At 40.5% G+C, this 16821-nt stretch overlaps 1 protein-coding gene across 1 annotated transcript in view; it reads left to right on the forward strand.

The window, feature by feature from the left end:
- LOC124276681 (ceramide synthase 2-like) overlaps positions 1–16821 on the forward strand; it is a 42817-nt gene that overhangs the window by 21006 nt on the left and 4990 nt on the right. Inside the window, exons 2-5 of the mRNA XM_046712319.1 lie at positions 3668–3794; positions 10587–10693; positions 16025–16082; positions 16619–16669. Coding sequence (XP_046568275.1) covers positions 3668–3794; positions 10587–10693; positions 16025–16082; positions 16619–16669 — 343 coding nt within the window. The remainder of the gene's footprint in view (positions 1–3667; positions 3795–10586; positions 10694–16024; positions 16083–16618; positions 16670–16821) is intronic.

Genomic DNA, 16821 nt, shown 5'->3' on the forward strand with positions numbered 1-16821 from the left:
TCAGGCAAACATGAAACAGCATTCATATCTCAAGAATTTATCAGTTGGAACATGCCCTCTGAAAGCTTCAGAAAGCTTGAGAAGCGTCTCATAACGATGTACTTGAAAAGTACAAACAATATGGACAAGACACCGTACAAACTCAACTTATGTCCAATATGACTTCAAGCATGTCATGTTATATATATATATTGCAGATTTCTTCATGCGCCTTTTCCATGTCAGCAGATATGCTCAAGGTGCAACAACTACAGATTAAAAGAGTCTCCAACATTATACAACAATATGTACACATGGATGGATGGATATCCAACAAGAACTATATTATGTCTCCAGTCATAATTAATGAGCCGTTGGGAAGAGGTGTTTGATTAAAGATCTTGGCTGGGATTAAGACTGCAGGGTGCTTTGCCATTTTAGTTGATTAAGTCAGGGATGTGTCAAACAGGGAACATCTGGTAATTTGCATAAGGTGGGTAGATGATGATTTTACAGTAAACAAAGATGCCTGTACTACTTCAGCCACACTGTCACGTTTAGGATTACCTCTCTAAGACTATTGAGGACAAAGTTATAATGGCACCAGGAACTTCACTGGACACATCCATGGTTGTTGCCCGACTACAACGTGATGAACCCAGGGCATTTCAAGTACAGTGATGAGTCCAGGGTATTTCAAGTACAGTGATGAGTCCAGGGCATTTCAAGTACAGTGATGAACCCAGGACATTTCAAGTACAGTGATGAGTCCAGGGCATTTCGAGTACAGTGATGAACCCAGGGCATTTCAAGTACAGTGATGAACCCAGGGCATTTCAAGTACAGTGATGAACCCAGGGCATTTCAAGTACAGTGATGAGTCCAGGGCATTTCAAGTACAGTGATGAACCCAGGGCATTTCAAGTACAGTGATGAACCCAGGGCATTTCAAGTACAGTGATGAACCCAGGGCATTTCAAGTACAGTGATGAGTCCAGGGCATTTCAAGTACAGTGATGAACCCAGGGCATTTCAAGTACAGTGATGAACCCAGGGCATTTCAAGTACAGTGATGAATCCAGGGCATTTCAAGTACAGTGATGAGTCCAGGGCATTTCAAGTACAGTGATGAGTCCAGGGCATTTCAAGTACAGTGATGAGTCCAGGGCATTTCAAGTACAGTGATGAGTCCAGGGCATTTCAAGTACAGTGATGAGTCCAGGACATTTCGAGTACAGTGATGAACCCAGGGCATTTCAAGTACAGAGATGAACCCAGGGCATTTCAAGTACAGTGATGAACCCAGGGCATTTCAAGTACAGTGATGAATCCAGGGCATTTCAAGTACAGTGATGAACCCAGGGCATTTCAAGTACAGTGATGAATCCAGGGCATTTCAAGTACAGTGATGAGTCCAGGGCATTTCAAGTACAGTGATGAGTCCAGGACATTTCGAGTACAGTGATGAACCCAGGGCATTTCAAGTACAGTGATGAATCCAGGGCATTTCAAGTACAGTGATGAACCCAGGGCATTTCAAGTACAGTGATGAGTCCAGGGCATTTCAAGTACAGTGATGAGTCCAGGGCATTTCGAGTACAGTGATGAACCCAGGGCATTTCGAGTACAGTGATGAACCCAGGGCATTTCAAGTACAGTGATGAGTCCAGGGCATTTCAAGTACCATGCCTTAACCTTGCACTTCAAGAAGCAGGGGAAATCTGTCACAATGGAGATTACAAAATTAATCAAATATTCCCAAAAGTGAGAACACCTCTTTCAAAATCTCAGAAAGCTTCTGCAAAACAAATGCCTGAACAAATTGATTTTGAAAAGACACAAGACACATGGTTAAGGCCTTATGTATTGTCCTTCACAATAGACTGTCAGGGCAGGATCTGTCCTTCACAATAGACTGTCAGGACAGGATCTGTCAAACTGTTCTTGAAACTTATGATGTTCTTCAAAGATCTCAAGTGAAATTAATACTCAGGGGCATATTGAGTATGCAAGAACTGCAGGTTGTCAGATCACTCAGCTTGAACAGTCCATTTCATACTTTGGACTGAAAATTGCCTCTCTGGTGTTTGCTACATCTGAACAGCTATCAGCCCCCATTATGAACACCACAGATATGAAGAATTCCCATGTCAGAAGTATTATGAAGTTCCTGATGTCTCTACAGATAATTTGTTGTAAAGATTTTCACACAAATGTTAACCTGAATCATGTTTGGGAATCCTAGCAGTCAGGAGTGTTACAGTTAATTGTCTGCATTGGTAAACAGTGTTATTGACTGTTTGATGAAAGCTCCAGATTGAATGTCATAATGACCATGTACGTGATTGTAACAGTAACGAGGACACTGTATCCGTTTCCAATACAAATACATTAGTTTAGACTCTCGTGAATCTATGAACAGTAGTATGTATTAATAGTATGCAATGATTTATGCCAAATGACAAGACCGAATCTACAATTGATGACTAAGTCAAGTGAGTTTATGTCGTGGTACGTTGTTTGTCTGTCTCTAACATTGGCCGCCAGTCACCTGTGGACAGTAGCTGAATCTGTGTATGGATGATCCAAGCTAGCTTCATAAACATGGTTGGATTAACTGTCCCTATTAAGTGAATTAACTAAACATCTGCTGTGCATCCCAGGTATAACATTTGAGGTATATTGTATCTCTATTATTTTCAACTTTTATCACGATACAACCTTTGTGTGCCCCCCATTGGGCTATTGTTTTCGCAACATCCCATCTGAAACTTCCAAGGTTCATGGAGCTGTAACTTTGAGTGATCAAAGCCACTGTGTAAAATTTGCTCACAGAATCTTAAACATGGGTGCCATAAAAACAATTGCTTGTCAAATTGTGTAATCATAAGCTTGATGAATGCAGTGGAAAGTGTGGAAGATTCCCATGATCATGTCCCATGTTGGAATGTTTTTCATCAATCAGCACACACTCCATTCATTTCATTACTTGATTGATGACTGGTGTGGTAGCTGTCTGTTGGTTCATTCAGTTTTGCTTCATTAATAATCATGATAACCAAAGTGTTACTGGCATCAGTTGACATTATGGTATGATATTCATTGTTCTCAATATGTGTCGCGTGGTCCTGTCGTCCTTGTATCTGTGTGGAAAGTCTGTGTATGGTACAGTGGGGGCTGATGGGAAACACTGCAGTTCAAGGCTGTAGTTCACAAACATTCAATATAATTACAACTGGAAGATAAATAAAAGCTTTTATAAAATTATATTTTACTGTGTATACTGCCAACAGCAAACTTCACAAAGTCATGAATCATACTTCATTGAACATGTACAAAACACTGAACGAATGACAAAAGACTGAAGCTGTTCTTGTACAGACAACAAGACATCATATGAAGCACTTGACCCGTGAAGATTTGGGTTAGACTATGCTAGTCGTAAGGGGCGACTAACGGGATTGGGTGGTCAGGCTCGTCGACTTGGTTGACACATGTCATCGGTTTCCATTTGCGTAGATCGATGCTCATGCTGTTGATCACTGGATTGTCTGGTCCAGACTCGATTATTTACAGACTGCCACCATATAGCTGGAATATTGCTGAGTGCGGTGTAAAACTAAACTCACTCACAATGTATGAAGCACTTCTTGTCACCCAATTAACCACTGTGTTATTGCCTTTTCAGACTGGTGATAGTTCCTTTTGCCAAATTCCTAGGAATTAAAGATCGAAAGAGATATGTCCAACCCAACCCTGCCCTGGAGAAGGCGTACCACAGCAACAAGGGGAAAGCTTCAGAAGGAGAGCTACAGGTGAGTATGCATGTAGAAACTGTTGTCAGTCAACACAGGATACAGGTGGAACTGCAGTCAACCTTAACAAGTGATTTCCCATCACTAATGTATGGGTTTTGTATTCTGTTGTAATTATTGTTATTTATATTTCGTAATATATTACTGATTTCAAACAAGAGTTGGTATTGAAGTCCATGATTGTAGTTATTGCTGATGTTCCCTTTGTTGATATTAACTGAAAGTGACATTTGCTGACTGATGTTTTGCTATGGTGGTATTAATGACATTATAAATGTAGAGAGGCAGTACCCTATTGAGAGGCGTATCAATTAGGTGACCTTTCAGTATGTCTAGCCCAGAGTCCCTCGAGGTAAAAACATGAAACAACATGACGTGTATGGTTCACTCCAAAAAGACAGATCTCCCAAAAGACAGATCTCCCAAAAGACAGATTCAGTGAGTACACTAATTAGCTGAGCCATGCTGTCCACCCCTATCTAATTAATGAGCTGACCCAGAGTCACTACGGAGTATAGTAACGACACAGTCCTACCTCTTGTGCCCTTCTCAAAACATATTACTAATCCTTTTACTGAACAGAACAGAACAGAAATTTTATTCTAAAAAATCACGTATAGTGACACAGAGAACATACAGCATATTGATATATATAACTGGAGAACAGGATGTTTTCATTACTGAAGATGAAAGTGAAATAGTATTTATAAAATTCAGTATAAACAAAGTATGTAACTGGAGAACAGGATGTTTTATAATAGGTATTTTTCCAATGATTTTCTTCCCATGACTTTTCTCCTATGACTTTTTTCCAATCACCCTTCTAGATGGCTACCTGTATGGCAAGAACAAGGTGAAAGGAGAAAATCTGATGTTCAAGTGACTTTCTAATAAGTGTTATCTGTGCTCTTATCTGACATGTGATGTAAAATAATATGGTGCTTGGTCTCATATGTTAATACCTAATGTTGTCTTATTTATCTGGGCACATATCATTATTATCAAGGTACAGCTTAATTAAGCCTTATGCTTTTGGGAGGTCTCTCTTATGGGAAGATACCGTGTGTATATGCTGTCTGGAGATTGGCCTGTGTGAAGTATGCGCTGTCTGGAGATTGGCCTGTGTGAAGTATGCACTGTCTGGAGGTTGGCCTGTGTGAAGTTGGCCTGGAGATTGGCCTGTGTGAAGTATGTTCTGTCTGTCTGGAGTATTGGCTTGTGTGTGAAGTATGTGCTGTCTGGAGATTGGCCTGTGTGAAGTATGCGCTGTCTGGAGATTGGCCTGTGTGAAGTATGTGCTGTCTGGAGGTTGGCCTGTGTGAAGTATGCGCTGTCTGGAGGTTGGCCTGTGTGAAGTATGTGCTGTCTGGAGGTTGGCCTGTGTGAAGTATGTTCTGTCTGGAGGTTGGCCTGTGTGCAGTATGCTCTGTTGGCCTGTGTGAAGTATGTGCTGTCTGGAGGTTGGCCTGTGTGAAGTATCGCTGTCTGGAGGTTGGCCTGTGTGAAGTATGCGCTGTCTGGAGGTTGGCCTGTGTGAAGTATGTGCTGTCTGGAGGTTGGCCTGTGTGAAGTATGCGCTGTCTGGAGGTTGGCCTGTGTGAAGTATGTGCTGTCTGGAGGTTGGCCTGTGTGAAGCCTGTGGAGGTTGGCCTGTGTGAAGTATGTGCTGTCTGGAGGTTGGCCTGTGTGAAGTATGTTCTGTCTGGAGGTTGGCCTGTGTGAAGTATGTGCTGTCTGGAGGTTGGCCTGTGTGAAGTATGTTCTGTCTGGAGGTTGGCCTGTGTGAAGTATGTGCTGTCTGGAGGTTGGCCTGTGAAGAAGTCTGGAGGTTGGCCTGTGTGAAGCTGTCTGGAGGTTGGCCTGTGTGAAGTATGTGCTGTCTGGAGGTTGGCCTGTGTGAAGTATGTGCTGTCCTGGAGGTTGCTGTCTGGAGGTTGGCCTGTGTGAAGTATGCGCTGTCTGGAGGTTGGCCTGTGTGAAGTATGTGCTGTCTGGAGGTTGGCCTGTGTGAAGTATGCTCTGTCTGGAGGTTGGCCTGTGTGAAGTATGTGCTGTCTGGAGGTTGGCCTGTGTGAAGTGTCTGCTGTCTGAAGGTTGGCCTGTGTGAAGAATGTAGCAAAGTGCAAATAGGCCTAATTGTAACAACTGTCAGTGTGAAAGAGCTACATTTATCAAAACATTAAGTTGAATTAGCTTGCCCCAATTTTAGATTTCACTGTTTAAAATATCTCAGTTCATAACTTCACTGTTTTTATTCAATTCACTCATTGACACACATTTAACCAATTAAGTGAAATCTTAACATGCATTGGCTTATTCTCCACAGACTGTAACATATGATTAAGACTTTGAAAGTCACAATGCAGATTAACTATAATCATGAAATATTTTCCTCATGTTTACAATATCCCTAGTGATAAGTTTATGACGTTCAGAATTAGACTTGTCTTCTGTACCCAATGTACTCTGTCCTGCCGGTACAAACCATACAGGCTCTCATTATAACTGGGGTCGAGTCATTGTTTTGCCTTGCTCTGGCCTTATTCAATCATATTTGGCACAGTGTATTATCCTAAGCAACATCAAATTGATAATTGATATATGTCAAAATATGATTCCATAATAAAACAAATGTATCGTGTATGGTATCAGGCAAAGCTTGCCGCCGATTGCCGGTGCATCAGTGAATCATGACCATGCTGGGCCAAAACAGGACAAAGTCAAGCCTGTTCAACCCATGATCATCATAGTAGCTGTGAGCTCACTTACGGGGGACACAGTCAGTACCAGGAGGGACACAGTCACACACAGGGGGGACACAGTCACACAGGAGGGACACAGTCACACAGGGGGGACACAATCACACACGGGGGGACACAGTCACACACAGGGGGACACTGTCACACACAGGGGGGACACAGTCACACAGGAGGGACACAGTAACACAGGGGGAACAGTCACACATGGGGAAACACAGTCACACACACAGGGGGGGGGGAACACAGTCATACTGGGGAACACTGTCACACACAGGGGGACACAGTCACACAGGGGGGACACAGTCACACAGGGGACACAGTCACACACAGGGGACACAGTCACACACAGGGGGACACAGTCACACACAGGGGGACACAGTCACACACAGGGGACACAGTCACACAGGGGACACAGTCACACACAGGAGGGACACAGTCACATACAGGAGGGACACAGTCACAAACAGGGGGACACAGCCACAGACAGGGGACACTCACACACAGGGGACACAGTCACACACAGGGGACACAGCCACACACAGGGGGACACAGTCACACACAGGGGGGACAGCCACTCACAGGGGGACAGTCACACACACAGGGGGGACAGTTACTCACACCCAGGGGGACAGTCACACAGGGGGAACACAGGAACACACAAGGGGGACACTGTCACACACAGGGGGGACACTGTCACACACAGGGGGGCACAGTCACACACAGGGGGGATGCAGTCACACACAGAGGGAATACAGTCACACAGGGGGGACAGTCACACACAGGGGGCACAGTCACACACAGGGGGTACACAGTCACACACATGAGGGCCAGGTCACACAGGAGGGACACAATCACCTACTAGAGAGGTATGCAGTATCTCATGGGACAACTGTCAAATATATGTGGCAGGTCAGTCATGAATTGGTAGGCAATAGCCAAAGTTTTGTACACATCTGATCATGACAAATGTTATGTGGTCATCATGACACCAGTTTGGATCCTGTGAACTATTGATGTTGTGAGTTCATGGTTTTGACGTCTAAATATTTATTGGGAACATACATCAGATATCTCAGGCTTGGTGGCTTCATAGTAGGGCTTGGTGATACTGGCTACACTTGCCTGAACTACATGACTTGACCTGGCCCAGAAAGCAGGGACCTGATAAGGTAGAAGTAGGATGATGATGATGATGATGGTCTGCTGGCCGTTCAGCCTGTGATCCATCTGCTCCTGGTTTCTGACACTGCTGCCTGACAGAAGGAGGTCAGCACACTTTGTGGCCTGGATTCCTATTGTTCTCACACTTTGTCACTTCTATCAAGCTTTATCATCTGTGCCATGAAGTCATCCATTTATCCTTCTATCTATCTTTCTGTCTGTCCATCGGGCAGTGGGGAAGCCCAGTGGTTAAAGCGCTAGCTCGTCACCGTGAAGACCTGGGTTCGATTCCCCACGTGGGTACAATGTGTGAAGCCCATTTCTGGTGTCCCCTGACGTAATATTATAGGATATTTATATAGCGCACATATCCACGCACTAGTGCATGCTCAAGGCGCTGGTATTTTTTCCCTCGATCATTGGATGTCAATCTCAACGGCACATCGCATTATCAATCTCAACTCCCTGGGGAGTATACAACTCTTGCAGCCACTAGGCGCACCGAGTTATTGTGACTTTCTCATCCTAACGAGGTACCCATTCACAGCTGGGTGGACTGGGACACATAGTCACAGTACTTTGTCCATGTTCACTGCACGTTGCTGTACCCGCAACTAGGTGTTTGCACGTATTCATGTGGCCACCATCTGGTCAAATACCAACGGATTCGTGGGTTCTTTTAAGTGCACAGGGTTGTGTACTGTACACTAGGGGTTGTGACAACACTGAAAGAGTCTGCACACAAAGTTGACTCCAAGGTTTTTACACCCGGTCACGGGTGGGCTCGATCTCGACACCTCAGCCTCACTGGATCACTAGCCTGGCACCTTAGCCAGCTCGCCCACCGCGCCCCATTGCTGGAATATTGCTAAAAGCGGTGTAAAACCATACTCACTCACTCCATCGGGGCAGTGGGGTAGGCCAGTGGTTAAAGCCTTAGCTCGTCACCACGAAGACCTGGGTTCGATTCCCCACGTGTACAATGTGTGAAGCTCATTTGTGGTGTCCCCTGCCGTGATATTGCTGGAATATTGCTACAAGCAGTGTAAACCTAAACTCACTCACTCACTGTCCATCAAACAGCATAACCATCAAAACTATCAGCAGATCATACAAATCTTGTTTCAAAGTTACTAGATGATAATCTACATAGTTATTACCTATTTTAACCCATTAAAACATATCTTGTTCTTGTGGGATAAAAGCAAAATATTTGATGTGGAATAGTAGTAAATACACATATTGGTGATGATGTTTGTCACACTGAGCATGAGAATATACAATGTATTGCAGGAAAGGGGTTAGTTATGTGCTTGAACTGTGAGCCATCCCAACCTGAAGTATTTAGACTTCTGTTTCACAGTATTACATCAAGATTATAATTCTTGCCTAAGTGTTTGGAAAATCCTTCCATACCAGACCACTGATTAATAATATAGTGTCAGAACTGTTGCTTTTGCAATGGGAATTGCTCTGTTAGCTGTTTCTGTATTGTATTACAGCTACAGTCACACATGCAGTAGCTTTGAAAGTCAGTTATGAATAAACAAGACTAGTTGAAAACAGATGTAACATTCACTGGTTAAGGGGAGGTAAGCCATACTAAACTTGTTTCAGTCACTGACTGGCTGGCTGGTTGGGTAGCCTTGCCTTCATTCTTCATGCCGAAGACTGGGGGTTAATTTCCATCATGTACAATGTTTGAAGCCCATTTCAGGTGTCAGTGCAGTCATATTTCTGGAATATCAATAAACGCAGCATGAAACCATACTCACTCACTCACTATTTATATAAATAGCACTGAATATCCCCTTGGTTGTTTTGGTAGCCACAAGTCTCAATGTCTATTTTCTTTTCAATTTTGCTCAATGTGTAGTTGTTAATTATTGTGCATTTAACATTCTGGAATACTGAAGGTGTTGTCCTTGTTTCCCCAAAGTGCTAGTTCCCCTGTTGACACATTCACGTTGACAGCTCACCTGAGATCCCTATAACCAGGAGGCCTATGAGGCTGAAAGTTGGTATGGATGATCTCAGCTATTGTGTCCCGAAAAGTATGTACTTTTCGGAATAACATAACACATTTCTTGTGTTATAAATATTTAGGATCCAGTAATGACGTTTGAATTTCATGTACAATCATGTTTCTCATGTTTCTGCAATTTTTTACATTCTCTCTGAAATTACACGAACCAGTTACACTGAAGCTAATAATTGCTGACAGAATTTTGTTGCGATTATTAACATTACTGCCACAGCTATTTAACGACCATATTTTTCAAAATATGTTGAAATTGGGCATTGGTATAGCAGTAACATGTATGTTCCAGTTATTCAAACAAGTAGTATAACTGTGACCTTGAATTCCAGTTACAGCATACTGATTGTTGTCAGCAAAGTAAGATTGTTGGTGCAGCAAATATTCTTATCTTAGGAACCACAGCACACTCGACTACTGCCACCATTGCTCATCAGATTATCTGAATACATTGGGGACCAAAGGCAAAGTGTAAAGGTGTCATGGAAATCAAATTTGACGTAGAAAACTACTTTTTTGGAGAGGCTGTCTGTAGAATTATCCAGGCAAAGATTCACCACCTTGCATGTTTTAGTGTAGGAGAAAATAACGAAAAAAGTTACTGGTGCTTTTTTCCCAGAATCTTTTTACAATATTTCTTCAACCTGATATGGATATTTGTACCAGAATGCTGCAGAAGTGGCGTCAGATTATTGCTTTATTAACTGATCATTGTTAGTAGTGACTTGGACTTTGTGAAACAGCGAACTTTACACCTGTCATTGCTTTATGTATAACCATTTCACTGGTATGGTGCTTTTCATTGAATTGTTAACGTGCTCATCACTGTTCCAGATTTTATCAAAGAAGACAGAGTTGAGCATACGAGAAGTAGAAAGATGGTTCTTCAAGAGAAGGTTAATGGACAGCCAGTCATCCATGAAGAAGTTCCGAGAATGCAGGTACTAGCAACTATCAAACTCATTCAAAACAAGCTCCATATTGTGTTTCCCAAGTGTTGTAAATCTTGAGGAACTAATGACGTTTATTCACAAAAGAAATATAACTGTAACTGAGTAATTACTGTTCACCTCTAGTTTTAGTTCATTACAGATGTTATTCTGTAATGTTACAATCTTTTCAGTAGGAAAATGTTGCAATGTATGTTTTGCTGATCATGTGAGATATTTATTGTTGAAATAATGCTACAAAATATTGTCTGTGATGCACTTCGTTATCATGGGTTATGTCACAATAGGTTTCAACTCAAGCAATAAAATCAACAGAAGACTGGGCATGAGAAACCATGATTTCTGTAAGTCAAGGTTAAACCCTGCTGTATAGTAATCTTTGCTTATAATGAACTATTTTAGGCGAAACCACATTATCTGCGGTTCAAGGGAGGTTACTCTAACAACATTTGAAACGTCAACAAGAAATCACAGATCCCTGATGAAATAAGTACTCATAAATACAATCTAAGGGTCACTTATTGATACAAAATGCATGAAATAGTTACTGCTAATACTATTCAGTAAAACAATAGCAAACGACAACGGTACTTGTGCCACGAAACTTGGTCGTGGAGTCATTAATATTCATGAGTGTATTCCTTTTACGGAAAGGTTCACACGATATCTATGACACCATTGGTTGAAATTTTGATAGGGGTCATATGCTAATCACCGAATTTCAAGTTGGAGGGTTCTTGTAGTTAGTAATGGTCAGGAAGTCATGATGGGTATTGTGTCATGTAGCGTAGAGGCCCTCTTTAAAAAAAACCCCAGAAACGCCAAAAGCAATAGAAATATTCTATTTCTTTCCAAAACGTCATCTTTATGTGATTGTAAACAGCTTCAGTGCCAAAACGAGCAATTGTGAATTTTTCCCTTGTTTTAGAAGTGTTTGAAGAAATATTCACCAAAATGTTACCAAGAAAATATGCAAAGCAAAATACAAGTGCAAGTAAGTGGGAAAGCATGCGGTATCGATCTCGATGGAAAGGCCAACGTTGTGTTTAATTTTGTCATTCGTTTTTGCCTGGAAAAGAGGAAATCATCATGCCACAAATGAGTGCCACCAATCGAAACATCGCCATAGGCCGCCTTTAGGCTGGGGAGTCGCAGTTTGTGGTTGCCTGACGTTTCAACGTTCATCAGAGCACCATATCTTGCCTTTGGGATCGTTTCCTGCAGACCAAGATCGCCCGAGAAGCGTCCGTCCAAGAGTTACCATCCAAGCCCAGTACCGCTACATCCGGGTTGCTCACTTGCGTCACCATCTTGCAGAAATGCCAACCCATATGATTTTATTGTATTCGTTGCGAAAAAACAACACAAAATACGCTAGTACGATAGCAGAAAAAATATATGATTTTTTAATAAAATACATTAAGTTAAATTTTGAAATAGCATACGTACCATACAAAACAAATTTTAACCATATTTTATTCACTATCAAGCTATATGTGGATACTTAATACTGATTTAGGCGAGTACACTGTTAATAACAAGCTCTTAGAATATCTATGTTCTTTTTATTAAATATGAAAACCCTTTGGAAAAGTTAATACTAATTTTGGCCAAAAAGTAATATTTTTTGCGTAAGATTTTGGCCAAAATACTAATTGTGCTAAATTAGGGTTGGCATCTCTGGTCTTGCCACAGCCATGGAGACTGCTCAACAATTCCCTGGTTTGAGCAGTAATTGCTGGCAATGTTGGCCATACAAAGTACTGACTTTGACTCCATCTTGTGGACTCCAGTAAACAGAAACACAACAATAAAAGCTGATGTTGTGTTGGCGAACTCTTTGTCTAAATATGTGCAAATTTTCACCTTTTTACCATTGAAATTGCGTGAAATAATTGCTCTTAAACTAACGCAATAAATTCTTCTAAAAATGGTTTATGCTTTTCGTTTTTTTGAAGAGTGTTCATCAAAGTTAGCCAAGTCAAATCTTAATTATGTTGGTTCAAAAATGATGACAGAACATGCTAATACTTCAGGTTGGTGCTAACCATGCTGCACTACCATTAATATGAATTGTTGTCAGCTTTCCTTCGAGGGAGTGGAATTTTCATCCAACAGTTGATTTCTGGCATGCACAGATACAATCCTTGATAAATGTTAAAATATTTGTCATGACATAAGACCTGGGAATTCAGGTGAAGTGCTTTCCGTGTGAAAGTTTTGTGTGTCCCATGGCTGCCGTTGTTTGAATGCCCCAAGTCCCTGATAGTTGTCCATCGGGCCGATACATTTGTGCTGACTCAACAGAATAGGTGTCCTATATCTGACATATGTGTCTGAATTACCATTTAACTTTTTTTTTCCCCATTTAAACTTGACAATATTGACAATATGGAAGAGTTCATTGCTTTGAGGTACGACAGTATAAAATGAGAGTAAGTGCACATGTGCCTTTATTGTCCAAAAGCACACCCAGGAAAGCAAGTTTTCATTGATCTGTTGTCCAAATTCCTTTGCTCCCAGCCAGATGCCATTTAACAGTGAGCCATATCCTTTTCTTGTATTTAGACAGATTGATTACCATCAGCACCATTACAGAAGGTGGCAAGCTGGTTCCACTGATATAGTTATAGCAATATATCCACCAGCTTTAGGCCTTGGATAGTTTCCGGAATCCATTTTTCATTCAAACATGTCACATCATTTTCCAAGATGAGCAATAATATATGGGTTTGTAAATATTTAAGAACCGTGCCTTGAACAGTATCTGATACACAGCTAATCTATGAACAGTATACTAGTACATGATGCATCACAGATGATGAATTATCATCGCTGAACTACGTGCTGAGTTTGATGTGGCTGGGTAACCGGCTGGGTAGATTAGTATTTCTGTTACGTACTTATTGCGGTACCTGTGTTGTAATTGTCACAATGTTTGTGTAGTAATTATTAATATTTCTATGTTGTAATGATTAGTACTCCTTTGTTATAATTATGACTATTTCTGTGTTGTAATTATAACTTTCTGTGCTGTAGTTATTAATGCTCTGTGTTGTAATTATCAATGTTTCTATGTTGTAGTTATTAGTGTTCTGTCTTGTTATTATTAATGTTCTGTGTTGTAATTATAACTTTCTGTGCTGTAGTTATTAATGCTCTGTGTTGTAATTATCAATGTTTCTATGTTGTAGTTATTAGTGTTCTGTCTTGTTATTAGGTCTTCAGACGACAGTCTGGAAGACCTACTGTTATTATCCAAATTATTATTATTATTTATACGTTTTTTGTACCAGCTCTCCTGACCTAACCCCTTGGTCAATTTTCATGAAACTTTCAGGGATGATAGCCTGTATGCTGAAATTGATACAGAGTCGAAAAAATCCCGACTTCCGGCTTCCGGTAAGGGCAGAGAACCCAAAATGTCAAAATCTTTACACCTGAATAACTAAAACATTATAAGAGATAAATAAACCAAATTTTCACTCAATGTAGACAACATCATTCCCCATCGATTCAACGCATAGCGGAAGTTAGCCGTCATAATAGATTTTCCGCCATTTTGAAAAACTGAAATTTTTGACGATTTTCACGATTTGACGGTGCCTGTCTTTGAAAATCTTCTTCTCCAGAACGGCATATAGTACAATCGTGTTTCGATACGCCGTTGGAAAGCAGATACTCTGGACTACTTAGTTTGCTCAAGGCATGTTGATATCTTGAATGGTTTTGGAGTTATCGCCCTTGGAAGTCGGTGAATTTTCTAAGACGCATTTTCATAGGGTTAAAGAAAAGGTCACAACTCTGCGAAAAATCAATGGATTCCATTTCCCAAAGTACCAACCTGTAGGTAATTGAATGGGAAACATTTTTGCTTCACATCATGGTTATGTAAAAATCAATAATTACGCAACCATTACGACACAAAGACAACCTTAGCGATTTTGCACATTTCTGCACCTTTTTGACAGTGCCTGTGTTTAACAATCTTTTTCTCCTGAACGGCAAATAGTACAATAGTGTTCTATATATAATCGTTTTAAAGCCCACACTCCGGACTACTTCGTTTGTTCAAGGCATGTCGATATCTTGAATAGTGTCGGAGTTATTGCCCTTGGAAGTTGGTCAATTTTTGTCAAAACGCATTTTTATAGGGTTCACAGCTCTGCGAAAACACAATGGATTTCATTTTTTAAGGTACCAAACTGTAGATAATGAAATGTGAAACATTTTTGCTTCACATTATTATTATGTAAAAGTCAATAGTTACGCCACAATTACCCCACAAACAGGGCGGGACATTAGGATTTTCGCATTTTGTCAGTTGTGAGATAACTAACTGAAGGAAGCACCAGTAAAATATAGCAACATTCACCGCTTCCTGGCTTTCCAATGCCCAAGGAAACAGTTCCCTCTTTAACAGGCCGTAGCTCCATTCTTCTTAGGTCTACAGTCAAAAGAGTTATTGTTCTGGAATTGGAAGGTTCTTATCTCTCCAGCAGCCTGTCATTTGCTGTGCTTGGCTGTGCGTTCTTGTTTGTTTTTCTGCAGTTTGTGTCAGCTGCATTGAATCAGCGCCAAATTAGGGCGTCAACATTTCACATTAACTAATATTTACTTTCTTGGTAATTCTATCTCAAACACTGCAATCCTAGTTATTAATGTTTCTCTGTTGTAATTATCAATGTTTCTGTGTTGTAATTATTGATGTTTCTCTGTTGTAATTATTAATGTTTCTCTGTTGTAATTATCAATGTTTCTCTGTTGTAATTATCAATGTTTCTCTGTTGTAATTATCAATGTTTCTGTGTTGTAATTATTAATGTTTATGTGTTGTAATTATTAATGTTTCTTTGTTGTAATTATTAATGCTCTGTGTTGTAATTATTAATGTTTCTGTGTTGTAATTATTAATGTTTCTCTGTTGTAATTATCAATGTTTCTGTGTTGTAATTATTAATGTGTCTGTGTTGTAATTATCAATGTTTCTCTGTTGTAATTATCAATGTTTCTGTGTTGTAATTATTAATGTTTCTGTGTTGTAATTATTAATGCTCTGTGTTGTAATTATTAATGTTTCTCTGTTGTAATTATCAATGTTTCTCTGTTGTAATTATTAATGTTTCTCTGTTGTAATTATTAATAATTCTGTGTTGTAATTATTAATGTTTCTCTGTTGTAATTACTACTGTTTCTCTGTTGTAATTACTACTGTTTCTGTGTTGTAATTATTAATGTTTCTCTGTTGTAATTATCAATGTTTCTGTGTTGTAATTACTACTGTTTCTGCCAGCTAATTATTGCTATTTCTGTTTCTTTCAGCTGGCACTTCCTCTTTTACTTCTCAGCCTTTGTATATGGAGTGTATATATTATGGGAGGTAGGTACACTCAGTAGCTACACTTACCAGTCACACATTAGAACCAAAGATCTGGATATTTACAGATGATATTTTTTGCTTGGATTTTATGAAAACCCATGAACTGTTCAGATGTCTAGGTATCAAGCACCTGTTGACATTGTTGATGTTCTCTGACCATGTTTACCATCAGTGCCCACACAGCGTCACATGTTCCTCATAATAGTGGGCAGATTGGTAGCCTAGCGGTTAAAGCGTTTGCTCGTCATGCTGAAAACCTGGGTTCGATTCCCCATATGGGCACAATGTGTGAAGCCCATTTCTGGTGTTCCCTGCTGTGATATTGCTGGAATATTGCTAAAAGTGGCGTAAAACTAAACTCACTCTCTCACTACTCATAACCGTAATGATACATTTGTCAGTCTTCAACTTAAGTTCCGGCTGCTGTAATGAGCTGGAATACTGCCTACATGTGGCCTTGAAACAAGGTTCACATTCCACAGTACTTCATGTTTGTATGTTGTGTCCTGCTTGTCAATTGAACATGTTTGTTTCAGAGAGACTGGTTCTGGGACACCAAATATTGCTATATCGGCTGGCCAAATCAGGTATTAAATTGTTTTTAGGTTTCCATTTCTGTTTTTATGGTTTGTATGTGTAAACATGTAATTGCTGCGGTTATGAAAGTACAATGCCTATTATCATGTTGTCTGTATGATCCTATGATGATTGTTAAAGGGAGCACTCCCTCACAGATGCC

This window comes from Haliotis rubra, unplaced genomic scaffold (genome assembly GCF_003918875.1).
Source record: "Haliotis rubra isolate DU_JTF1 unplaced genomic scaffold, ASM391887v1 Scf211, whole genome shotgun sequence".
In the NCBI taxonomy this organism is placed as follows: domain Eukaryota; kingdom Metazoa; phylum Mollusca; class Gastropoda; order Lepetellida; family Haliotidae; genus Haliotis; species Haliotis rubra.